Source organism: Aedes aegypti, chromosome 1, assembly GCF_002204515.2.
Source record: "Aedes aegypti strain LVP_AGWG chromosome 1, AaegL5.0 Primary Assembly, whole genome shotgun sequence".
Taxonomy (NCBI): Eukaryota; Metazoa; Arthropoda; class Insecta; order Diptera; family Culicidae; genus Aedes; species Aedes aegypti.
Window position 1 is genome coordinate 220,750,133 of NC_035107.1, and position 27,230 is coordinate 220,777,362.

The following is a 27,230-nucleotide window of genomic DNA, read 5'->3' on the forward strand; positions in this document are numbered from 1 at the left end:
AGTTTTATAGACATAGCAGAATTTTGTCTCTAGTTTCAACATAATGAAGATAGCTTCCTGACAGCTTATCGATAAGTTTGATGATCAATCTTATTGATTTGCTGTCAAACGGTACAAGCCAAATGTCAAACCGCCTTTGCTTGTTTGCGACAGCCATTAGCGCTCGTAAAGTGCTGGAAGTGCTGTATACACAAAACTTGCAGATCCTAGCAGGGTTCTGAAGATTTCATTGGATTTTGACAAAGCTGGATCCTTCATTAAGGTTGAAGTTATTCATATTTTTTACGGAATTTCAGGATCATTGCATTTTGGTCGACACAATCTCAAGAGATCTACTAACATTGCAGCAATGCGCGAGCTATTCACACTTGTGGTTTTCACAGGAAAACCTGGAAATTGATCATTAAAATAACCAAAACGGCCGCTATGGAAAGCATAGATAGGGCCACCGTAGTCTTGTGTGTTTGACAGAACAGCATTGCTGTCACAATGTTAAATCCCATATACAGTAGCGCCTTTGTTTTGATGCGGTGAGCACTGACAAAAACTACCTTCAATGATCCATTCGAAAATAACCGTTTTTGGCTCATATTGTTTTTACCCAGCCCACTGTTCAATCGCTTTTAAACCCTTGTGAGAACACCCGGCCTACTGATCTTCCAATCCACCTTATTCCGACAAAACAAAAAAAAACGCTACGAAGCTCACAAATCGATTAAAACCACCCCTATTTCGCTCGTTACCGGCACCGGCTTTGGAGTATTTACGCTGATATGACAAATGCAGATTAATTAATCTACTTTTCCCTGTTCCTTCCGCATTGTGCCACTCTATTATTGTTGCACTGATGGGTGATGTGACATTTTTTTACGCATTACACCCGATGACTGGTTCCAATTCTTCCAGGGAAGTAATTTGCCTCCCGTTGGTGCGTCGCCGATTGACGAATGGGGGGGAGGGGGAGGGGGTGATTGACTCAAATCAAAAATCAATTGGCGACAATCAACCTCTCCGCCCCTGGGTCACGCATGGCCTTCTGCGATCCACTCCCTTTGGCAAGAAACAAAAACTGATACACTGATCGAAAACTGGGTTATGGGCCTAGACTGCCGCTGACTTTTGCTGTGTTTAACCGCGTTACTATTTTTGTTTTCTTGTAGATATTCTAACAATGTGGTGTGTGTGTGTAAAATGATAGAAAATCTTCCTGGTTTTGCACTGGTTTGTGTGTGTGTCTCTCGGAAAATAATCACCGTTCGCGCGTCGTGCGTGCTCGCGCTTATTCGTATTATAAAAATCAGACTTCCCGTTGTTGTTCGACTGAACGTCTTTTTTTCTTCTATTGTTTTCTTCACCGGTTTGGTTGCTTCTTCGTTTTGTTTTATTCTATTGTTTCAAGTGGGGAGAGCGGATCGTGAGGAATGGAGCAGTCCGAAAGATGCGATTTTCTGTACTTTGATTTGTTGCACTGTGTTTGTTTGTGGGAGGTTTGCTTATTTTTTTTCAGTGAAAGGGAGGATTTTTACAAGAGCCTATTTGTCGATTGTCAAAAAACTTCTGCGTCTGTCTCTAATTCACATTTAAAAATTCTCTGTTTGTTTTTCACTAGATTTCGCGATTTTCCTTCTTGCACTAAATTATCATCATCATCATCTCATTGATTTTTGCTATTTTGATTTTCCGTTTTTACTTCTTCGCATTGGGTTGCTTTGTTCCAGTTTAAAAGAGTTGCTCTCACACACACGCACGCAGCACACGGTTCGTCTGGTGCGGGTGTGTACGTGAGCTTGGATAAAAGCCGTCGCCAACCCGAATATAAATTGCAATCACTTTTAACTACAATAATAATATTTGAACTACTTCTCTGCGCCGTGTTTGCCCTCTCTGATTCTCTGTCTTTGCCTTACAGTATGCATTTCATTTCATTTCATCTAACCTAGAAATGTGTGGGAGCGCCACAGCAGCAGCGCCTCTGGTGGCAGTCACTTCTATGAGTTGCCATCGTCGGTTGGCAACTTGGTAACAAGCCGTTGCGAAAGAAGCTGATGGTGGTGCTGCTGCTGCTGCTGGAGCTGCTCGCTAACGGATGGGGATAGTTCGTCCTTACCGCCGTTGTGTTGATCTTCCATCGACGTCCTGTTTTGGTGATGCGCCGCGGACATCGATGTGAGGTCCTCACGTAGCTTGATGAGGTTCTCGACTGCCAGGTTGTTCTTGGCAAGCTGGCTTTCGAATAGACTTTCGCTGGAGGTATTTAGATGTCGCTGCTGTTGCTGGAGGTGATGATCGTTGAAGCTGACGGATCCCAGCTTACTACTGGTCGATGAGGTGGACGACGCGCCGGGGCTGGCACGTTCCCGTTTGATCAACTCCGGTAGGAAGTTCAGCGGGCTGGTGGCACTGCGCTTTGCGCCTACCTTGGCAAGAAGGGCTGCTGTTGTGGGATCTTCCGTTCCCGAGGGTTGTGACGGTGGCTGCGCGGATCGGTTACTCTTCATCAGCTGATCGAACAGCGCTCCGTGGTGCATCTCGCCTGGCTTCTTGTCCAAACTATGTCGAATGATATCGTCCAAAAACGAACCATTGGTACTCGTTCCGTCGTATATGCTTTCGGCTAGCTCGCGAGCAGTTTTCGGCGCTCCTGCGGTGTTGTTACTCACCGCACCGGGCAATTTGTTTCCCTGCTGATCTGGTTGAAACCTTTGCATGATCGCCGATGCGCCACTTGAACCTCCTGCTCCCGCTTGTCGACCGAAATCCATTGGTATGCCGGTGAATCCAACCGACGGATGTGGCCACAGAAGTGATGGCGAATATTGTAGCTGTGAAGCCATCGCTGGGTCGAACATTGGCATTTTCAGACCACCGTTTGGCGATGCTCCCGCGTACTGGTTCTTCATCTGCTGTGACTTTGCACTAGATCCCATACCCATGCTCTTGTTCTTATCCATACTCCTCATGCCGCTGCTTCCTCCTAGATCCGACTTCAGCCCGTCCAGCCCTGGTTGGGGTTTGGGTTCACGTTTTCGGGGCCTCATCAGATGCCGCTCCTTAACCTTGTACTCCAGAGTGGAATGTGGAACGCCATAGTAGCTTCCTGCTCGATGCACCGACATTTCACCTCGTTGCACCGCTTTGACCGCTTCCACCAGACTGTCCCGGTCGTAATTCCTGTACTTGCCTCGCTTTGGTCTCGTTCCTTTGCCTCCGGTGCCGGTGTTGGCCAATTGCTGAGCAGTCATCTGCGTGATGTTGGGATTGGTGCCGAAGCGTGAAATGTCCGTACCACCCAGATTCTTTATGACGGAAATGGTCGGCCGTTTGTATTGCTGCTCCATCGATTCCATCTGCTGTTTGAGCAGATCGGATTGGTGATGTTGTTGGAAGTTTTTGCTTATACTTCTCGCAATGACGTCGTTGATGGACAGCATGGACTTGCCGCCAAGCAGGCTCGGAGGCGATTGGGAATTACTTCGAGGTCGGATGCCGCCCATTGGAGGCGATATCACGGACAGATGGTTTGGTGGTTGGGCAGAACTCGGTTGCTGGGGACTAGCGGTATGTACTGATCGTGGGGTGGAATTGTTGTTGAGGCTGGGGCCTGGACCTCCAACGACAAAACTGCTGAGATCGCGCACCGAAGGTACGCTGTTGGTAGGTGGAGATGGAGTGGACAGGTTGTGATGGTCACCGTTTTTGCTGGCAGCCAGAATGGCTGCAGCCGCGGCAGTGGTCGGTAGAGGGGCCTGATTTGGAACTGGTTTGTAGGACGGAACTTTTAGAATGACCTGCGAGTCATCGCTACCGCCGTCGTTCAGGTCCATGGAGGAGGTGGTGGTCTCCGGTGTTCCGGACGCCGCTCGAGATTTGCTTTGTTGAAGGTATGGGAATAACCGCGGATCGATCGGTTGACCGTTGTTCAGCGTCGGAGTGCTTGCGGAGGGTCGCTGCGGTTCTGGGCCGCCAGCGGCTTTCTTGATCTGCTCGGCGATCAATTCCTGTTGCTGAATAAGCTTCTTCAACAGCTCGGGAAGGGTAGCGAGTGCTGCCTGAGCAGCGGCCGCTTCTTCCGGATTGCCGGTTTGGGCAGCTTGGTTCGTTAGCCGTGGAAGAGCCCCCGTTAGGAGTAGGCTTTGAAGCTGCAGTAAGATGCTCGGGTCGATCAAACTGTTGGCAGCGGCCGCCAGCGGAGATGACTGTGGCGTGGCGGTTTGCTGCTGCGGTTGAGGGACTTGCGGATGGATCGGTTTCAACATCGGTGGCTCCGGTGTCGGATGCTGCTGGGGAGGTGTGGAAGGTGCCGAGCTGGGTTCGGGCTTCGGAGTGCTACTGCTGCTACCGCCGCCGCCACCGTACAGACGCAAGTAGGCTTCGGCCAGCGCTTGTTGGTTGTACTTGACCTGATTGCTGCCGCCGCCGTCGTCTTCAAGCGAGTCCTTGTCATCGTCGTCGTCGTCATCGAGCGGCACGTTGTGCAGCACGTCCCGCTTGTACTCCATTGCCAGCTTGTAGACCTTGTTGCGTAGGGTCGACCGTGGGATGCCGTACTGGACCGCGGCCCGCCGTGTGCCCAGTTTCCCATTCAGGATGTCCTGCAGTGCGCTCTGCAGTTCGTCCTCGGTGTACGTTCGCCGGCCGCCGATCGGTGAGAGGCGCGGTTTAGCCCTGCGGAAGGGGAGGAAGCGAGGAAAAATCATTAGTGATAGGATTGATGAATATTGAAATATTTAAGTGTGTTTTTATTCTTTTCGTTTCAGATAGGTGACACATAACGGACGGTGCTAGTGAGATGGTGACATATATGTGGATAAGAAATAGGTGAGTCAAGACTTCAGCTTCTTCTTCAAGTATAGAATATCTTCTTACAAAAGCTTCTTCAAGATAAAACTTAAAAGAACTCCCCGATAAACTTGGGAAGCTTACAAAATATTCTCCCTGGAGAGTTTCTTCTCCTAGATTGAAAGGACTCCTATCCGAATCTAGGAAAAGCTTCTGTAATCATGAACGTTTGAATGTTGGAGAATATTCCCTAGAAGCTTGCAAAGCTTTATCAGAAACCTGGAACGGCTTCTTCAGAGGTTTGGAAATGCTTCCTCCTGTAGGAAAAGTTATTTTCAGAAGCTCTAAAAGTTCCTTATAGAAATTCGGAAGAGCTTCCTTCAGAAGTTCGAAACTCATTTTGTAATGTTAGGATCTTTCTGAAGCTTGTTTGACATTCCATGTCTTCTAAGGCTGTTATAATAAGTACAAATAAGCTACCTATTTTTGGGTGAATTCTTAAGACTAATGAGTATTCGAACGCAATAAAAACAGTACTACAGTAAGTCTGTTTAGTGATCCTTTAAAATAAATTCAAATAAAGGATCACTAAGTCTGTTAAGGACTTGTATGCCTTCTCCTGATTAGTCCCTCGATAGGCAGTTGTCCGTTAAGGTCTGTGGACTATCTCTGACATTGACTTAGACTCACAGAACACGCCAGAACTTTGTGCTATCAAAGAAATTCTCCACCAGCATGAATGCTAATCTACGAAAAACTCCTAAGATATTCGAGAACGAGTTGGCTGTGAAGGAACCGTGGGTTATGATAATTAGTGTAAAACAAGTCGATCCTACCATTTCCCTTCATGTTTACTCAATATTTAAATGCTTTTCGTTGGTTTACGGGATTTTGTCACACTCCGTTGTGTAAACTCAAATTTTGGGTGTATTTTGTTTTCCGTGTCCTATCCGAAATGTCAGATAGGAACAACACTAGTGTACAAAAAGTTGAGCCCCTGTGTCGTTTTAGTTGATTAAGTGAACGTCAAGCATGATCAGAAGTGTCAATGTTCATATCTGGATTCAATTTTAAAATTAAAATTCAAATGTGATATAGCCGTAATTTAAGCGGGAAACATTGCCAAAGTTGTAGCAAAAATAATTTTAGGACCCTATTTAACTGCGGATCACTTTTTTGTCTCAGGCACCCAAAAAGTGCTGTTACCAAAAAAATGTCATCGCTTGTCTAGTACTGCCTGTATAGAATGTTTAACCCGGAAACATCCTCGTCCAGCGAGATTCGAACCCACAACACCCAACATAATCTTGCTGATAAAGGTGCGCCTTTACCGCTAAGACCTTTACCTAACCATAATGTTGAAGTGTTGACTCTGCGGCTACAAAGCAAAGCCATACTGAAGGTGTCTGGGTCCGATTCCCGGTCGGTGCAGGATCATTTCGTAATGGAAATTTCCCTGAATTCCCTGGGTATAGAGTATCATTGTACTTGCCACACGACATATGAATGCGAAAATGGCAACTTTGGCAAAAAAAAGCTTAGAGTTAATGGGCCGTATGAATAAAATGTAGTAAAGTTGAGTTTACTACATTCTCGGTAGTAAACGCTATATGTGGAACACTAGTGGAACATGTTTGTGTCATTTTCCTTTCTACACCTTTCGAACATACTACAAACAACGCATTGCTATAAATAAAGGTATTGTCGCACCGCCACCAAACCGGATCGCGCCAGTGAGACTCGCGACGCGCCTCAACTCGCGCGATTTTGAAATCAGTTTTTTAGTGTGGCGCTGCATTCTTACGATTTTTATGAATACAGCGCACTATTCACATATTAGCTGCGACGTACGGGGCCCGAGAAAACAATAATTATAAAAAAAATGTTGGTCTTGATTTCTACCGGATACATAATAGCATTTACTACAAAGCTACTGGTAGTTAGCTTCAGAGGTTGCTACACATGCTTTGAGATTGCGACATTGAATGGAATAATTTACTTTTGAGTAAACATCATGGGAAAACGATATGAGCTTTGATATTTCGGAAGGTATTTTGAGTTTTGCTTAGGAATTCTGAGGTTACGAAAACATTCGCCCTGCCAATTCTGAGATTCCGGTAAGATTACCGGCAGTAGCAATTTGTAATAACCGTGTGAATTATGGCATTACGATAATTATGTTATTTTCTAGGAATTTTAGGATGTCGGTAAGAATTCAGATATTTATAATGTCATTTTGAATTTTAAGTGTAAATTCTGTCATGTCAGATTTTTTTGGAATTCCGGAATTCCTGTAGGAACTTTAGGATTCCGATAGGGATGTCGTATTTTTTAATTCTGTAAGTTCAAATATAATTCTAGGAATATTGCGGAAATAATAGAAATTTGGTAAAAACTCTCGAATTGGGGTGGGAATGGGATTCCGGATATTAATCTCTTAGAATACTGTGGGTATCTTTGAGACGGTATTTCTGTAAGAATCTATGAGATTGAGGTGGGATTCCTGCGAATTATTGTGTGAATATTTGTAATTCTGAAAATCAATCTTTGTAATTATTGTAAAAACCTTTAAGATTCCGTTGATCTTTAGTTCCGTTGGAATTTCAAAGCAAAGCTTTAATATAAACCTTTAAACGAAGTATGCACTTCAACAGAAAAGTAATCGCCTATCTCGATGCGTGGAAAATTTCTTGCAAAAAATGGTCAAGAAACGCATTTTTCTTTGATCGCAGTACGCAGTTGAAAAGAAATGTCATTTCAAATGGAGCTCACTGTAGAAAATTTCTTGACCATTTCTTCCGCAAAATTTTTTACTTTTCTTGAGCGGAACAGCATCAAAATTCTACCGCCATTTCACCAGAATCTCAGTACTGGTGCTAGAAAATATGTTATTCCTAATTTGATAGCTGTAGCCTCAAGATCTCTTCATAGATGTTAAGCTTATATAAAAAAACATCAATCACTGGCGTTGGCGAAGATCGAAAACCACTCAGAAAATTCTTTGATGTATTGTATATCCACTTGAATGTTGGATTATCCCGGCTATTTATGAGACTGTTCGAAACACTCGTCGGGAATCGAGGGGAATCTCAATGTATTCCATCCAGATCAAATAATGTTGCCGATGTTGTTGAAACACATTGTTATGATAACTATACATACCTTACGCGTAATAAACTATTGCCACTTAATGATTTTTTTTTATTGAATCTGAATTTTCAGCATTAGAAACATTTATAACGAGCTGAATTTTGTTTAGTGAAAGATAATTTTATAAACATTCCATCCAACCACCCCTCATTTTTCGAACCGTGAAGTCGGTAGCTGAGTGTCAACAACAGCTGTTTTGGAAATCTAATCCGACGCCCACTCTGCTGTCCTTGTTGCTCTACTTGAAAGAGTAGCGGTGCACGTTTGCGCGCGAAAACTTTCTCGCCCATTGTTGCTGCCAAATCTGACAGCGACTGTTTCACCGACCGTTTCAGACGACGACTGTTTCAAACGGTCGTGAACAGTTAGGAACTGAACGGTCAATACCATCATCATAAAATCATAGACATAAAGAGAATACCAGACTAATCGCAAAATTACACTACAAATCTTGCCAAATTACAGCACCTTCATGATTTTGTGCAAATTGTCGCGTAATCGATTAGATTCCATGCATTTCCTTCATATGCATGATTGTATTAATTTTAAGCGTCACTCTGAATAGATTGTTCTTTACGTGCAGAATCACTCTGCACTCTGAATGGAAATTTCTTAACGTGCAGCTTCAGTCACTGCTCATGTTCGAAAGTAGTAAGTGCTACATGTTCGAAAAGTTTTTTATTCATACCAAAAGTGTAGTAAACTTTGTGGATTTTGTTTTTGAGTAGATGCTACATGTAGTAAAGTTCAAAGTTTTTTATTCATATCACCCAATATATGTGGAAGTGCTCATAGAATACTAAGCTGAGAAACAGGCTCTTTCCCAGTGAGTATGTAATGCCAAGAAGAAAAAAGAAGAAGTGTTACACGATAAACAAGTTTCAGAATACCAAAACGGGAAAGTAAAGACCCAAATTAAAGAACGATACTCACAAACATTTTCATTTTGCTTCTCCCTTTTGTTTTCTAATCGGCACTAATACGAACGCACCGACCGAAAAAAAGAAACATGGCCTGCTTAGATCCCGCACCAAATTCAACCAACCACCGCTTGCTTTGACCCGAACTGGATTTGATGGTTCTCTTCGCCGCACTTCACCACCATCGAAGCAGGCCTAAACATCTTGAATGGCCCCTCCGAAGCAAGCCGCGAAGTGAAACAAAACAACAACCGAAAATTCCGCTCTGAGGGGTGCGGAAACGAACACACAAAAAACGCCGGCCCGACTACACTACAATGTCAGTTGTAGGCATTAGAACGAGGCGACGACGGCGGCGGCGGCGAAGCGACCCTGGTGGAATAGAAATCGTGCGAAGAAACCGAACCGCTGCCGCAAAATTTAGAAGGAGGGGCCAGGAAAAAGTGCGTTTCTTCAAGAGGTCACCACCACCACTACCATCGAAAATTCGTTGCAGGGTTTTTTGCTTCCCGCTTGGAATCCGAGAAGTGCGTGAGCAAACCGAGCCGAGGGTCACGTGATTGGAGCAATCGGCTTTGTTTACCAACGCATCGCGGCGTCGTCGTCGTCGTCGTCGTCATCGTGTGAGGAAACGTCAAACATCGGCCCGCCAATCGGACCACCGCAGTTTTCGGAACGTACGTAATTCGAGCACGGTGAGAAATCAAAACCGCAGGTGAGTCATTCATTGCATTTCATTGCTGCAGTTGTAATTGCTTTCAAAACCGAAATTAGTTGAATCGAGTTGCAGCGGGGGAAGAGGCGGCGGAGGAATACGCGGTAAGTAAGTGCACAAACATTCAAAACAAAAAGCAGCGCTTTCGGTTTTTGGCGCTGCAGTTACACTACAGTAGTGATTGGTGGTGGCGAAGGTGGTGGTGAGACGAAACACGGGTTGCTTCGATTGGTTGGCAAATTGGTTTCTAAGAATTTCATCGCCGCCTGCTATGTTGGAGGAAAACAGAAACATGGATCGAAGCAGGTGCAATTTCGCAGGTTTTTGAAGGTTCTCACATTGTTCTACGGCGCTGCCTGCCTGCCAAGAGTACCGCAAGCTAGCGGTTCTTTCAAGGCAACACATCGGTCCAAAAATAATAACACGAAAAAAAACTTTCGAGTCGGGGTGACTGAGTTGCTTTGTGTCTAGTTAGCGATTTTGACAACCACCTGCCAAGGAGGGCCGATTTAGTGTGTGGGAAAGCAGTGTGGGAAATTGGCCATCATCGATGGAGACGTCGTCGCAGCAGTCGAATTCTAGGAACACGATAAACGGTAAGCGTCTAGCTGTTGGTTCAACGACCGCACGCCAAAGAACGCGTAAATTACTAAACCAACTGAGCTGCGGGGAGTAATCGGCGAAGAAGGGTGCCTGCCAGCAATTCCAGGAAAGTAACTAGATTCTAACAATCGACAAAAAAGAGAAGTTCTGCGTCATGCCCATAACCTCGGAAAACATGACTGCCACAGTTTGAGGAAGAATTGCAAGAAGGAGGAACGGGATGACGAAGAAGATGATACGATCCAGTGTAGAGATGGCGTTGATAGCAAAATCGAGCTATGAATAGTGCTCGCCATGTTTGGCGCGCTTCGATGACGATGATGAATTGCACATTTAATTATGCGCGCATTCAACAGCCAAGGAGCACGGCGAGGCATTGAGGCGAGCAAGCTTGAAAAGAATTCTTTTTCCAAGGAAAGATTGACGACCACCATCAGTGTGTATGCACCGTGGTCGGTGTCGAAACGATTTTCCAATCAAAAGACTCGTCGTCTGTGAGGAGCTTGGAAACTCCTTGGACACCCAACTGTGCGATGACCATCAACCGGCCTGCGTCATCATCAATTGTGACGACGATGATGATGACGAGAATGTTCCGGAGATCTTCTATGATTAGGTTGTCCGGCCATCCACCGGTCCGTTGATTACAAATTGTTGAATTCGACGTCGTCATATGTGGCCGCCGCCATTACAAATTTTCAAGACCGCGTTTTGATCAATCTCGAAAAGCGAAGGAATTCAATCACCTTTTCTGCTCGCGGTTTCGGAATCGAGCATCCATTAAGCGGACGCGATAATTGCATCATAAAAAAGGAGGCACCGAGGAGCGGAGGCCACAGCCGGAATCGAGTTGGGGGACTTCCATCGGGTTACTGACCAGCTCAATAAATAACAGTGATTCTTTGCTCTCTAGCCAACCTGAATCTCAACTGAATCTTTGCTGTTCAATTTTGCAACGTATCTTTCGCACACTCGTTCGCGCAGTTTGGCGCTTGTATATGCATCGGGGAGAGCAGTCACCGTCTTCATTCAGGGCCGAATTGGACAGTGTTGCCGGATTTGTTCGATATTGACTTGGGATTGCTGCTTTTTCAGATATTTGTATTTAGAGCAACATTCAAGATTGCCGTATAAGGGCAACTTCACTGAAGAACCATTTTTGGTCCAAATTTAAATCACTAAGAATTCTCAGAGGAGTATTTTTATAGATGTCTTCGTGAATTACTCGAGATGGAAGCATGCGTTTACAGAGCTGGCAGCAGGTTTTTTTTAGAGAAATGGTCTCTATTGTAATGCAAGTCCTTGAATAGTCTCTTTTCAAGCAAAATAATCTCTACACTTTCATGATTGTTTTTCAAAGTTTCTTCAGAAATTCCTACACAGATCTTTTTGAGAAACAGCTTCAGGGAATCTCCAGATAATTGTTCAGCAACACATTCAGAAACTTATCCTCAAAAAGAATCCTCAAGCAGCCTATAAATTCCTCTAAAGATTCTGTAAGCAATCCCCTGAAAATTACTCTAGAGATTCACATTCAATTCGATACCTCCCCATATTTTCACAGAGATTACCCTTAATAAAGATAAAATAAATAAAAATAATCCAAATCCGTAAATCTGACATCGCTGCCGCTGAATTATCAACCCTGAGCCCGAACACGCCGACGATGATAACACAAAAGCTCGTCGACGATGCAGAATGAAAGAGGCTGCTAACAGTTAGTGTGCTCCTATGGAGGGAGGTGACAGACGACGAGGGGTATTCATCATCATCGTCATGTGTCACCGTGTTTCTGCTCCATTCGTTGCCCACTACCAGCTGCGCTGTGTCTTCGACGTCCCACACAAAAGACATCGTTTTTTTTTTCTTCACTTCAGTGGCACTTCTCCAATCACGTCTAGACGGATCCACCCCTTGACCCTACCTTTCCTTTTATCTGCGTCCTCCCTCGTTTTCGAAGAAGCATCGCATTTCTCGAAAAAACTGGAACTTGATGCTCTGGCCGAAATCGGTGGTTGTTTCCGCCGAACTATCCAGCGTCCAATTTCCAACGCGGACACTTGGATTCCGCGAACCTCGAAGCATTACCGAAAAAGCCCGCGAGATGTTTAGTGTACCGGTCGTTTGACAAAGCAGGCTTTGAATTTCGACACTGTTGACACCGTGCTGTTGCGCGTTATATTCAAATGGGGTTATTATGCAATCTTTATGTTCCTCAGATTTTCTTTTGCAAAAAGCTACTCCTGAGCATAAGAAACAAGTCGATGAAAACCGCAAAATATTCACACCTGGATTTTTTGAACAGTTTGATTTTGTTTTACTCTATCATAAATTTGTTTAGGTATAGGGGAAGACGGGGTAAAAGCGCCCGCCGGGGTAAGATGGACCACCTTCAGTTTTGCATAAAAATGGCGGTTTTCTTAAAAGTTCACCAAGCACTTTCCATAAACATAAGATTTTTGACATTCCGAACCATTTAGGGCGATATTTACATTAAATTATTCACAACAAATATTAAAAACCAAAATTTATGCTCGTCGATAATGAATTTGGCCTAAATTTGACAGATGCTCACTTAAGGGGCGGTCCATTAATTACGTAAGACAATTTTCGGGGTTTTCCAACCCCCCCTCCCCCCATGGTAAGATTTTTTGTATGAAAATTAAAAATAAATTGTATGGCGCGTAAGAAATCTCAAACCCCACCTCCCCCCATAAACCCTTACGTAATTAATGGATAGCCCCTAAGGTGAAACCGAAGTCAAACCTCACCACCAACTGGTAACCAATCGATTAAGTTTTCAGCTTACACGGATTTGTGCTCTTTAAAATTTAAGGTTTGGCATCGATTCATCTTAACCTTAAGGATTTTGTTGTAAAAGCATAACAAATGTGAAATATGCTTCAGCGAAGTGAAATATGAATTGTAGATATTTAGCTTTGAAATAAGGCCATTTTTAAAGTTGTAACTACGTTGAACAATGCGTTTCATGAAAAATAAAATCAAATTTGTTTAAAAAAAAAGCCAAATACACATATTTTTCCAAAGCATGGGTGTTTCAAGGTGATGAGAAGTATATATCTTAGTTTTTTTAGTTAATTAACCCTAAAACTAATTCAATATCCTCGTCAATCATTGTAGATTTCATAAACATTATACTTTTTGGAATCACAGGGAACACATATATTTTTGTTGCAAATTATGTACAAAAATCGTGGTGGTCACTTTTACCCCGTGGGTGGGCGGTTTTACCCCGTCGCTAAAAATAATCGTGGCATCACTTTTTCAAGCATCAAGAAATTAAATAATTTTTACAAATACAATACCTGTGATATTTTTTGATCATGCCTTAGGCTTCAAAAAACGACATGCTGCGTCGAAAAAAAAAGATTTATTGATTCCTGATTTTGACATATGAATTAAATTGCTTAGCTGCGCGGTCTTACCCCGTCTGTTTTAGGCCGTTTCATGATACTATGAAGGTTTCCTTACAAAGTGACAGATTTATTTTGACAGATTTTCCATACTTTCCAGTTGAACTTCTTAAACTTTTTTTCTGGCGCGAACACGTCGGAAGCCTTGTCACGCCGAAAACTTCCTGACGAGGCAAACGAAAGAACTATCATTCAAATCAGCTCACAATTCGAAAGAAAACTGTTTTTTTTTTCAGTTTTGACAAATGATCGATTCTTACTAGAGCCTTATTGGGTAATAAATCATTGAAACAACATTTGTTATCCTCGTACAGTGATTCTTTGATATTATTATTGATAAATTTAAATATTTGGTATTTATTCTTAGTTGGAAAGATGAAGAAATAATTATCCACTTCACCCGATCTTCTTAATTGGGTATTAAATCCCTGTCTAAATTTTCGCTATCAAACGCTTAAGTTTAGGCCAGAAACACATAAATACTCAATTTTTGAAAGTTTTTCTGTGATTTAAGTCCAAAAAAGAGATTTTTACACAACCCTTGGTTTATACTCAAATTTTAGGTATATTTTGTTTTCCGTGTCCCTTCCGAAGTGTCAGATAGGAACAACCCCAGTGTTAAAAAGCTTAACCGCTGTGGTGTTTTTGTCGACTTCGTGAACGTCAAACATGATCAAAAGTGTCAAGGTTAAAATTTGGACCCAATTTTAAAAATAACCCTAGTAACCAGTAGGCCGTATAAATCGATCCCAAGTCGGTTCTATAGTTGATTTAAAAGCATGACTAACAGGGCTAATTGGAACTATATCGTAATTAAGAGCTGCAAAAAAACCACTTTTGGCGAATTATTCGGCTAATAAACTGCCTACTCGTTCCGAGTCGCTGAAATAAAATATGTCAAAATTTTATAGCACGCGGACTAAGGAAAAAAGAAAAAAAAAATGTTGTTTATTTTCTGAACCATTCTTTTCTTTCTATGCTCCTCTGCTCCTCTCCAAAGTTTTTTTTTTTGCTGCTTGTTCCAGATTCGAACTTATGTATTTGACGCTCCTTTCGGACGATTTTCATTGCATTTCCCAACTGCTCCACCAACTCATCAATAATTTACATCGCCCAGCATCATATATGAAGTAAGGAAATTTGCTGTAGCCTTTGAGAGTATCCAGCAGAAGAAAGTTTAAGATACTGGTAATGCCAGCAAGATCGTGTAGGTAGCTAGTTAGACATGGATTCATTTCTTACTACATGAGAATGCCCAGATAGCTGATAGAATATGTTTTCTCGTGGTAAATCTCCTTTCCCCGCAATTGATTTCACGTTATTTTTTGTACTTTTTCCCTTCCCATTTTCTCTCATTAGTTAAGAAACTTCCAATCCCACTTCATTATCAAAATCTATATTGAGCAAAGGCATTTCACCAGCATTTCCTCTACTCACGCATTAATTTCTCGGGTAGCATTTATGAATCGGAGAAAAAAGTTTCGAATATGCATCATCGCTCAACACTTTTTTGTTTTGGTTGAAATCTGTTTTGCTCCATTCGATATAAACGTCATGATATTAAGCCGTTTATAAGCATTGACAGCCGTAGCATTCGGCTTATAGACACAGGGTTTACAAGCCCTGTAACATAGCGTTATATACTCATATACGGCTTATTTCAGGGCTTGAAGTCTACAGTGCCTAGAAGCATTTGAAAATGTCTTATGATGCTAATAGGCACTGCAAATCTGTTTAACAGTTCATATACCGCTTATAACAGTGCTTAGTGGTTACCTGGGAAAGTTTTAATATGGAACAGCCGTCATCTGAGCGTGAAATTTTGCCAAAGTAGTAGCAAAAACATGCTCTATCGTGTTATTCGATAAATGCAAGGTTTTATCACAAGTTTTAGGACCCTACCAGAATGCTAGAATAGAAAAGTATTACCTGCTTGTTTCTCCCTTAGTGAGATTTCAGTACAATATTAAACTAGATTTCCAAACCGATTCACCTCAAAACTACCAAGCCAATGCAGATCAGATATAGCCTCAATCGTATAATAAGTATTCCAATTTGAGAGCTTCAAAACAGTATATACGACTGTTTATCTTTTAGCACTTGGTTCTTCCTTCATAGATATCTAAAAATGAAAAGTTCTATCTACAGCGTAAAGTGCTGGCAAATCGATAAGAATTCCAAATTTTTCAAGCATAGAAAAAATAAAATAAAATAAAAACAGTTTTATCCAAATCTAGATGAACATTTAGTCCGTTTCTGCATTATGTGGATCACAATTTGTAAATAGATTCGTGATCAAACGTCAAAATCTCACCGACAAATCGCTAGTGTTTGGGGGTGTTTCTTCCAAAATTCGAAATCATCACCCTTCGTTATATGAAAGATGGAGGCGCTTCGATCGTCGCAAGTTTCTCGTCAGTCAATAGGAGGAATTGATTTTTTTTATGTTTAAAAAAAAACGCTAGATTATCTATATTAAGATTGTTCATCTTATAATATAGAGGATTTTTTTGTATTAGTGGTATGCTGAGGATTTCAAGAGGTGTACAATGTGCATTAATTGACTTCTGTTTTTCCAAAAGTGACCCATAATAATAAAATTAATAGGTACGGTGTGTTTATGTTCACGAAAATCGATTGAAGAGGTTCAACATTTATAACTTTGCCAATTTCAATGCCACTTACAAACAAGACTCATTAGAAAAAAAGTAGAATGTATTTTATCGTGATTTTTCAAAAATAGTTTGTTAAATCATACGAAAACTTGACCGACGTTTTCAATATATCTAGAAAGATTCGCGAATTAGGCGAAACTGACAAAATGTACACAATTTAGGAAACTATAGCGGTGAAATTGTAGCTTGATTGTCTATTCACTGCACTTGAACTTTTCCCCTTTCGATAATTTAACTATTCAAAAAACGCAAATTTGTAGAAGACGAAACTTCACCTCATGCAAAACCACACACTGTATTGATTACGCCCGTGTTTTTGTTTATCACAGTGATGGGCGCATCTGAAATCGAAATCAAAACACGGCGAGAGTAAACGGCAACACTGCAAACAAAACATGAACAAGGTGTACATGGCGGGCTTAATTGAAACCAGAATGAAAACACGGCGCAAAAGTAATAGGCGACACTGAAAATAATATCGATTACAGGCTCATAACCAGTGATGGGAAATGTACTGTCCCAAACATTTACCACCTCGACATTCACATTTTTCTACACGACCATCACAATCCAAAGCAAACCACGACCGTTCAAAACAAAAAAATGTCACGGCTCTTCAAAACTGTAATCTTCTTCTTCCTAACGTTTCTTCAAACCCGAATGCGAAATGACTCGAGCACAGTGGTAACACGATTTTTCCGCTTTTCGGGGTTTTGCATTTTTGCTTGATAAAGGCAGCATGAAATTGAACTTGTTTATATGTATCGTAACGAAATGGTTGTGCTCTTGCTACTAGCGCTAAAAGATTTCAATTAATTGAGAACACACGCGAAATATTAGCGATTGAATTATTTAACATTTTTTTCAATCATTCACCTCGAGATGGCTGCCCGAAAACGGTCATAGTGGAGAGACAAAAATAGTCAAACAGTGTGTGAACCGTTGACAGCGCAACGCCTGATGGTATTGATGCTGCTGCTGCGTTGTGTTTTGGTTGACTGGCAGAATCGATGAACTGTGGCAAATTGTGATCACAGTTCCCGAGCCTGCTCATAACATTGGGCGATACTGGCATTCTTGAGTGCGTTTAAGGCGAAACTTTATAATATTTTTTTATTACGAAATAGCTAGGAAAATTGAAGGAGATGTGTGTGGTATTGATGGGGATTTTGGAACTAGGTTTATGAAATGTGTATTCAAGTGAAATAGTTAAAGTTGTAGTGTATTTTCTCCAATTGGGATTAAAAATTGCACATGAAAATTTCATTGGTTATTTTCTCATTGTTGCTGATTTGTCAGATAGGCCCTTATCGCGAATTCCTCTCGATATGATTATTAGAATTTTCCAAACAGAATTCACACTTTTCAAAAATTTCAGCAATATTTCAAATGGTTCTTCTACAGTGAGAGGAATCTTACAAAATAAGCTATTCTTAATGATGATTTTTTAGTTCTTTGATGTTTTTCACCATTTTTCACAAGTGGATTGCTGCAGTAGGCCTTGACTAGGACACATGTATTTTTCTGCGTCTGGCATTTTTTTTTTTCAGGAGAGAGAATGTTCGGACTACTATAATGAAGAAATAAATAATCAAACCTTTGTTTTTCATTGAATTTGATGCGTTTTCTTGTTTTCTTAGTTTTAGTTTTGATTCATTTCCGATTGTTGATTATTCATTTATATCCCCTGTTTGATTGCTAATATGAAAACTGACAGGAAATCAATTGGTGAGTTCGTTTCATGCTCATGATAAATTCCTATCATGGCACTCTTTCATTTATTTAATAATTAAACAAACTATGGATAGTTATTCACGGCATAAGCTTTTATCTCAGTTTAAACAAATACGTTACACGTACATGTTATTTTATATATATGTCACAATTATTAAAAATAACCTTTGAATAGTTCGACATTTAAATTGTCGCACACTTATAGATAACTTTTTTAAATTGAGCTTACATGAATCGCATCACTTACGAAGGTGAATCCTGATCATGTAGCTTTTGAACCTTCCCACTAACAAAACTCCTTCCCATGGAGATGCAGAGGTGATCTAGGTCTCTAGTAGCAAAGAACGTTAACTTACATACATTCCTTTCCCTTGCCGATGACCGTAAAGACGTGGCCGGCGCCATTATTGACATTACTAAGTTTGGAGTCCTCGAAATTGCACATTGAAGATGGTAGTATACTCTCAAGCTACTTCTGTTGGTTACCTGTGATATTTTGATTATTCCGGTCAATCACGCAGTAGCAACTGCGAATTGTACGGCCATCAATGCTTATACTTTCGATATTATCCATCCATTTCAAAGTTTTCATAAAATGCTGAATCTGTTTATATTTTGATCGTTGTTGGTCATCTGGATTCGGAGGTGTTCTGAAATTCTTTGGGGGATCAACGCGTTGCCACGGAATAATCCCAGGCTAAAGATTTTTTCTCATGTTCGATATTATTGTTTTAAATTTCAGAACGGAATAACAGCTAATACAGTCAACTCTCCATAACTCGTTATTGAAGGGACCATCAAGTTAGGTAAGTATCGAGTTACAGAACACAAAACCAGTGAAACTGCGATTCAAGGGACCATCGAGGTAGCCATGAAAACCAACTTTTACTATGGTTCTCTAACTCGAAATCGAGATACGGAATATCGAGTAAGGGAGAGTTAACTGTATACTGATTGTGTTCCTTATCTCACCTTCTATAGGATATTCTGAAAACCTTCAGAAGACGATTTATCAAAAAATAAGGTAGAATACATTGCATTTTTAACTAGTTTGTTTCTTACAATCAAGAACAATCTTCTATAAAAGAAAACTTGACGTCCTCAAAAATTTCATAATAACTCCCTTTGGACATAGCGTGTGCCATCGTCATCATATGATGATGGCATTCAAAACAAACCCAACTCGAATTGGAAAACAATCATCCGACCTGGGTGTCAGAGTCCGTGTCCAACTTTTGCATCGTCAGCCTGTTGCACAAGTTCGCCAGCACGCGTTTTCAGAAAAGCCCCCCACCACCCAAGCAACAAGGGGTCCAGTTAGGATAGCAACACCCTAACCTAATCATACCGCCCACCCGCCTACTCGGTTCGGTCCCGATGATGCGAATGTGTGCGTGTCGCTCCAAAAAACGCACCACCAAATCGGGGGGGGTCTCTCCTATTCCACGTTGTCGCTGGGGTGGTCTCCCTATTTCTAGTTTTGCATTCTAGATATTTTGCCGTCCCGTTTGCTCTTTCGGACCACGAGAATGCTTAGAGGAAAGGGGGAGAGCGGTTCCGAAAGGGTGTTTTGGTACACGTGCACAATCGGCACCGGATCGGGTTTTTCATAGTGTAGAGTGAGATGGGGCAAAAGCCATCAATATTTCCGAAAATAACCATAACAATTGAATAGATATAAATACCTTACTGTGAACCTTCGATTTATTGGCTAAAATTTTGCTAAGCAAAAAAAGTTTGTAGTGTCACAAAAAGTCTGCTGACTGAAACATGAAATATTGATACTTTTATGACAGGAAAACCTTTAATTAGTCATAAATTGTAACTTTCATAAGAAAAAACTCACTTATTTTTTTATCTGAAATTCGCCTAAAAACAGCAGTTAATATTAGCGAATTTCGCTTATATTGAAAATAATGTCTTTACATTTAAGCAATTAGGACCTTTGTCCCAACATGGACCAAATATTATATTCAAACATTCATGTAAAAACTAATACATTTCAAGCATCCTTATGGTAGGCCCTTATATAAAAAATCTAATAAGACTTTATTTTTGTTTTTTTTTTTATGCAATGAACTTTCAACCAAAAATCACAACTTTTACATCCAAAATAACAAATAGCAAAACTTTCCTAAATCTCAATCAATATCTATAATCATTGGAGTTAGAGTCTATTACTCAAACAGCATTCGAACCACCATGAAATTCGTAAAATGTCTATTGAATTGAGCTAGAAATATTAAATAGAAGCTTTTGCCCCACTTTACCCTATGCACGTTTAGCAGAGGTGCGTCCTTGCGCTCTGTTACACTACTGGCTTGGTTTCTTCGTTTCGCACGACAGAAACGGTGAACATGCATAGATGTTCGATTCCGGGCCAGGGAGGGTGGAATTGTTATGTAAGATAAGGTTCTACCACAAACGCATCGTATCCCTCGCAAGAAGTGGAGTAATGGCTCCTAGTTAGAAATGTGGGTGAGGAAAAGTTGTACGGCTAGGTTGTGGTTGGAAGAGGGGCCTTAATTTGTTTGTTGTGTGCTGTTTAGAAAATGGATTCCTTAAAAGTTGCCGTTGCGGGGGAAAAGTTCTGTCTCTGTGGCGGGAAAACAGATTTTGTTTAGGATCGCTTCCAAGGTAAACGTTTGCACTAATTATTGAGCTAATTATGGTTTGATTATCGTTTTTAATCTTCGGTAAACTTCGGATCCTCGGAAGCTTCTCAGCAGATGCTTGGAAGTTATTCAACACAAGCTTGGAAATTTCTCAGCAGAAGCTTGGAAGCTTCTTAACAGAAGCATGGACAGCTTCTCAACAGAAGCTTGAACAGCTTCTCAACGGAAGCTTGAACAGATTACCAGCAGAAGCTTGAACAGCTTCTCAGCAGAAGCTTGAACAGGTTCTCAGCAGAACCTGGGAAGCTTCTCTGCAGAATCTCGGAAGCTTCTCAGCAGAAGCTCGGAAGCTTATCAGCAGAAGCTCGGAAGCTTCTCAGCAGAATCTCGGAAGCTTCTCAGCAGAAGCTCGAAAGCCACTCAGCAGAATCTCGGAAGCTTCTCAGCAGAAGCTCGGAAGCTACTCAGCAGAAGCTCGGAAGCTTCTCAGCAGAAGCTCGGAAGCCACTCAGCAGAATCTCGGAAGCTTCAGCAGAAGCTCGGAAGCTACTCAGCAGAAGCTCGGAAGCTACTCAGCAGAAGCTCGGAAGCTTCTCAGCAGAAGCTCGGAAGCTTCTCAGCAGAAGCTCGGAAGCCTCTCAGCAGAAGCTCGGAAGCCACTCAGCAGAATCTCGGAAGCTTCTCAGCAGAAGCTCGGAAGCCACTCAGCAGAAGCTCGGAAGCTACTCAGCAGAAGCTCGGAAGCTACTCAGCAGAAGCTCGGAAGCTTCTCAGCAGAAGCTCGGAAGCTTCTCAGCAGAAGCTCGGAAGCCTCTCAGCAGAAGCTCGGAAGCCACTCAGCAGAAGCTCGGAAGCTTCTCAGCAGAAGCTCGGAAGCCACTCAGCAGAATCTCGGAAGCTTCAGCAGAAGCTCGGAAGCTACTCAGCAGAAGCTCGGAAGCTACTCAGCAGAAGCTCGGAAGCTTCTCAGCAGAAGCTCGGAAGCTTCTCAGCAGAAGCTCGGAAGCTTCTCAGCAGAAGCTCGGAAGCTTTTCAGCAGAATCTCGGAAGCTTCTCAGCAGAAGCTCGGAAGCCACTCAGCAGAATCTCGGAAGCTTCTCAGCAGAAGCTCGGAAGCTAATCAGCAGAAGCTCGGAAGCTTTTCATCAGAAGCTCGGAAGCCACTCAGCACAAGCTTGGAAGCTTCTCAACAGAAGCTCGGAAGCTTCTCAGCAGAAGCTCGGAAGCTTCTCACCAGAAGCTCGGAAGCCACTCAGCAGAATCTCGGAAGCTTCTCAGCAGAAGCTCGGAAGCTACTCAGCAGAAGCTCGGAAGCTTCCCAGCAGAAGTTTGGAAGCTTCTCAGCAGAAGCTCGGAAGCTTCCCCGCCGAAGTTTGGAAGCTTCTCAGCAGAAGCTCGGAAGCTTCTCAGCAGATGCTCGGAAGCTTCTCAGCAGATGCTCGGAAGCTTCTCAGCAGATGCTCGGAAGCTTCTCAGCAGAAGCTCGGAAGCTTCTCAGCAGAAGCTCGGAAGCTTTTCAGCAGAAGCTCGGAAGCTTCTCAGCAGAAGCTCGGAAGCTTCTCAGCAGAAGCTTGGAGGCTTCTCAGCAGAAGCTCGGAAGCTTCCCAGCAGAAGTTTGGAAGCTTCTCCGCAGAAGCTCGGAAGCTTCCCCGCCGAAGTTTGGAAGCTTCTCAGCAGAAGCTCGGAAGCTTCTCAGCAGAAGCATGAACAAATTCTCAGCAGAAACATGAACAAATTCTCAGAAACTTGGAAGATTTTATCAGGGGTAGGGAAACTGGCTCGGCTCGATCTCATTTTCTCGGAATCGGATTTTTTAAAATATTTTCAACGGAGAGCCTGTTTTGAAAACTCATAAAAAATCATTTCCCTGCAGATTCCTTCAGGATCTCATGTGAAATTTTCTTAATTTTCATCAGGATCTGTCATGGATAACATTCCACCTAAGATATCAATATAGATAATAAAGATCTAATATATCTTATGCAGTTCAAATATTTGAAACACTTTCTAAAGAACTCGACGAAAATTTTCTTGATTGAATTCCTGAAGGAACTTTCAACCAAATCTCTAGGAAATTTGTCAGAGGAATATGTAGAGTAGTCTGTTTATATATTCTAGAAGGAATCTGGAGAGGAACTGTTGAGTTTGGAGGAAATTTGGCAAAGTTCTTATAGAATCCCCTGAAGGAGTTCCAAGATACATCATTGGTGGAATATCGATGCAAACAACTAACCAGGAAGCAACCTTTCACCGTCCCGCGGACACGTGAAAGTTGATGTGCTCGAATTGAATGTTTTGGAAGCTATTCAAAGATTTTATTATAAATCAATAGAAACAATTGTCAGGCACACCCAAGAGTCACGTCTGTGATGGGTCATAGGTAATGCAAAAAATCTGCTTTTCTATTCTGCTATAAACTAGAGTCCACCAAATATTTGGAAACAATAAAAGATTTACGAAAGTCTGGTAAGGAAATTGGCAAAGAAATCTTAACAAGTTCTAATAAAAAAACCACCAGCAATTTGTCGAAGATGTTCCAAAGAGAACTGTGAAGAATTCTTAAAGAATCATCCCAAAATTATATTACAAGTCTTGAAAGATTTCGTTCCATTATAATCCACGAAGCTCTTGCTAGTAAATTTTCAAAATATATACAAGATATACTCTAACCATCAACTCTACAAGCTGCTTTGAATAATTAATAAAAACTTGCAAATGAGTTATTCACGAGCCAACAAAAGATGTTTGGAAAAAATCACTTTAAATTTCTTCACGAACTCTTTAAAAACCTTGGCAGATATCAATTAAGAACCTGCTGATAGACTTGAGAAGAATCCACCAATGGTTTGAGAAGAAACAGAAGAATTTGTTTCGATTGTTTTAACATTTTCGTCAATAGATCGTCACGTTCTTTTCCCTATTTGTCATTATGGCATACTTTCCTATCAAATTCTTTCAAATTGAAACTGCTGCACCCATTTAACCCATTTCAGTGCATTTAATGTTTGGAAATGACATAAGTAGCAGTTCACAACAGAAACGTCGTGCCGTGCTGAAGACGTGTTTACCCAGCAGTCTGCTGCAACACAAAATTGATATCAAATAAAACGTGAAAAACTGGGCGCCAATCACAAAGAAAACTTTATGAGATAGCACCAACAACAACGAATCTCGCTAGTTTCTTTGTCTGCACAATCGGTGCCTCCTCCTATGGGATGTTCTGTAGGAACGGCTTTCCGAAACACCACCTGTCAAACGAGGGGTGATTCGGGAGTGTTCCACAGTAGCTTGACGACGACTGCTTACTGCTATACTGTTACTGTTCTCCTCTCTCAGGTTGAGTTCGCTTACGGCTTTTGCCAATCCAGCCGTGTGCTGTGCGCGGTTTACTATTTGACAGGCGAGTCCGGCTTTGTATTTATTTGGCATTGAATTTGCGAAATTGTTTTGTATCTTGTTTCTCGCTGTCAGTAACGCCTTGGTTCGGTTGGTTGGTCGGTTTGTTGGCAAGTATAGGCTTTTAGGGCAATTGCATTGCATCGGAATCGAACAAGTGTTTACCTTCTGCGCCTTCCACTCCCCTCTTCAAAGGTTTATGTGGTCCAACTTGTGTTTCGAGGGGTGCGGAAAGAGTATTTTTACGCTCGCTGACTGTACCCAACTGAATATGGTTCGAAGGTAAACCTATAGGGACCAAGGGGGGGTATAGGCTCCACTCGGTATCCATTACTCAATAGCGTACATTCTTGACAGTTCTACATGGCTCTATCGAGCGGACTGGAACTGCACATACATGTTTAGTCGGAACTAGAGGAGAACGAGAGATATACACGGCTCGAGTGCTGCGGAACTTGCGGCGAAGGAATTCCGAACTACGGTACGTTCCTCCGGTTGAGCGTTTCGTCGGAGCTCTCTCGCCAGAAATGGAAGAGTTGATCAACGCGGAAAAGGTCATGTCTAATCGGTGCATTTTTAGGTGAATAATATCACTTGGGTGCACATTTTTGTGGCGTTTTTCTACTGTGGTCTAAGTTTTCCTATCATGTTATAAGAATCTTGGGAAGAATCTTAAGCAAAGCTGCAATTTTTCGAAAATGCATCAAGAACTTTTTATGTGGCGATTCACTATTTGTCATATATACGGACTCGCTTGAAAAAGTGTGCAATTCTCAGTTGAATATTGAATCACCATAGTTAGTCTTTGTCATTGTCATACAATGACGATGGCCTCAAGTTAGCTTAAAGCTTCCATTCACCGACGTTCAGTCCTGAGATGGGCAGTGTTCGACCTGTCTAGTGCGGTACATAGTGACATACATCCGTGAAGCCTTCGGCCGCAACCCTCCTATCCAAACCGGGTTACACAAAAAGTGATGATGCCGGTACTTTATAATTAAAGCCATATCATCGAAGATGTCCTTAAGACGTAATGTAAATGCTGTACTCCGTGCCAACGCCGAAGCAACAGTGAGCAGGCAGCAGGCGGGTTTTTGTCAAATAATCTTGATAAATTGTTTACCCGGTGCCATTTTCGCTCTTATACGACGCCAACTTTGATGACGGCGATGGCAACATCCCAGGGGTCAACTGTCAAGCTACACCTCCCCCTTAGCCGCCCACCTAATATTCCTTTCTCAGCCCCATTGCCTCTTGTTTGGCCATCATGGCTTATGGAAATGCTTGCGATCGCAACAGCGAAACCCAATCGATTGGATTAATATTTTAAGGCTGAATTTATTATTTATGACGCACACAACACCACCTCGAACAGCACACACAGAAGATGGCGCTACTATTCCCCGAATGTCGTTTTCCCGAATATGAATTTCTTGAAAAGTGATGTAGTTCAATAAGGTGAATAATAATTGTCTTTATTGAAAGGGTGGTGAGGTGAAAGAACGATAAGCAATCAAAAGATGAAGCAGACGCAGATATTTGGAAACTCTAAAACCTGCCAAATAAACAAGAGTAAAGGAGAAGGGTTAATTTTGACCATTCTACCATAGACGAAATAAATACATAGCACTCGGTCTCAGAATAAGTACTACTTCTAGTACTACACTAGGCACCCAAATTTGACAGATCGCAGTACACACTTATCATGGCAATCTAGATTTTGCTCCGTTACCTCACGAGCTATGGACCAATGCACGAGTTCACTATTTGACGTTTGAGCGGTGCCATGTTATTTATGTGGTCATGGTAACGAGTGAATTTGGCACCGCTAAAACGTCAAATTAATGAACTCGTCCATCGGTCAATTCGTGGAAACGGAGTACCGGATACCCCCGTTGGTTTGACCACATTTAATCTGAACACTTTTTAATTTGTACCCCATTAATTTGCACATCGTTCAGATTAAAAATAGTTCAAACGTCATTTAGATCATGGAACGGAATTAAGTAAAATGGAATGCTGTGAAACGGAACGCAGAATCAAAACAATACAGTGAAGGAGGTAACCAGAAACGCGTTTCTAGGGTGACTAGATGTTCAAATAAAAAATGAACCCCAATGGTTTTCATAAGGTACCGTTCAAATTAACGGTGGTGTACGGTATTCGGAGAACTGGCGCTCGGGAAACTGGAATTCGGAGAACCGACATTCGGGAAAAAGTAACACAGCCCACAATCACCCCTTTACATCGCACTGAGCGCACTAGTCGCCTAGCTTAGGGGACTGGACTGCCCGCAAACCTTAACCGATTCTGCGTACGTTTCCCGCGCACAGGAGATAACAATTTCGATTAAAATTGCAACCACGCTCGCGCGCGTGTTTCTCCATTCGACGACGATTACGAATGTTCCCGCTGCAACAACAACGAAAAAAAGAAGGCAAACCGCGTTCAGGGCTGCAATTTTCTTTGTTTTCGCTGTGGAAAGGTCAGCTGCCGTCGTCGTCGTCGTCGTCTCTAGTCGAGGTCGAGCCCTTAAAAATTGCCCAAGCATCGTCATCGAGTGCGCGTGTGTTGAGTGGAGGAAACCTCTACCGTGGTGTGTAATATTCAATTCAGATGACATTTAACCAGCTCCGGTTGGAATCGATCGAAGGTAAGCCTTGGTGATCGCCGGGGATAGAAACACGTTGCAAGAAGAGATATCGTGCGATCGATGATCGAAGGGGGCGTTGGATGATTGGTTGTCAAAGAGGGGATTGCTACCGATGAGGAAATTTGATCTTCGTCAAGGTGTGAGATGATCTGCATGTGAAGTACATATTGTAGATTGGACAGCAAAGAAGACTCTCTGACGAATTTTAAAACTTTGAAAAGGATCACATTCAATCACTACGATCTTTGGTGTATGTGATTGTTCTGATAGAAGATTTGGGTAGTTTTGGTGTGTCAATGTACACACAGTCGCCTCTCCACATCTCGATATCGAACGGACCGTCGAGATAGGGAGCGATCGAGACAAAGAACATTAATTTAATGAACACTAGATTGAAAATAACTCCGTTACTCGAAAAATCATAAACAAACAAACTTCATTTCGAGTTACCAAATTGTTCTGAATCACTTTAAGGCGATAGGTAGGCCGTCATTGAAATTTGTACGCGTCGTTGATGATTGTTGCTAATTCATCTCACGATTTCGAATCAAAGAAA

The 27,230-nt window shown here is 42.0% G+C and overlaps 1 protein-coding gene across 2 annotated transcripts in view; it reads right to left on the reverse strand.

The window, feature by feature from the left end:
• Positions 1-1,169: 1,169 nt before the first annotated feature.
• The window catches only part of LOC5565069 (mushroom body large-type Kenyon cell-specific protein 1), a 602,053-nt gene continuing 575,992 nt past the window's right edge, over positions 1,170-27,230 (reverse strand). Inside the window, exon 8 of one of the 2 annotated variants that reach the window (XM_021857635.1) lies at positions 1,170-4,665. In XM_021857635.1, the coding sequence (XP_021713327.1) occupies positions 1,989-4,665 (2,677 nt within the window). In that variant the 3' untranslated portion in view covers positions 1,170-1,988. The remainder of the gene's footprint in view (positions 4,666-27,230) is intronic. The other variant, XM_021857636.1, reaches the window with a different exon arrangement.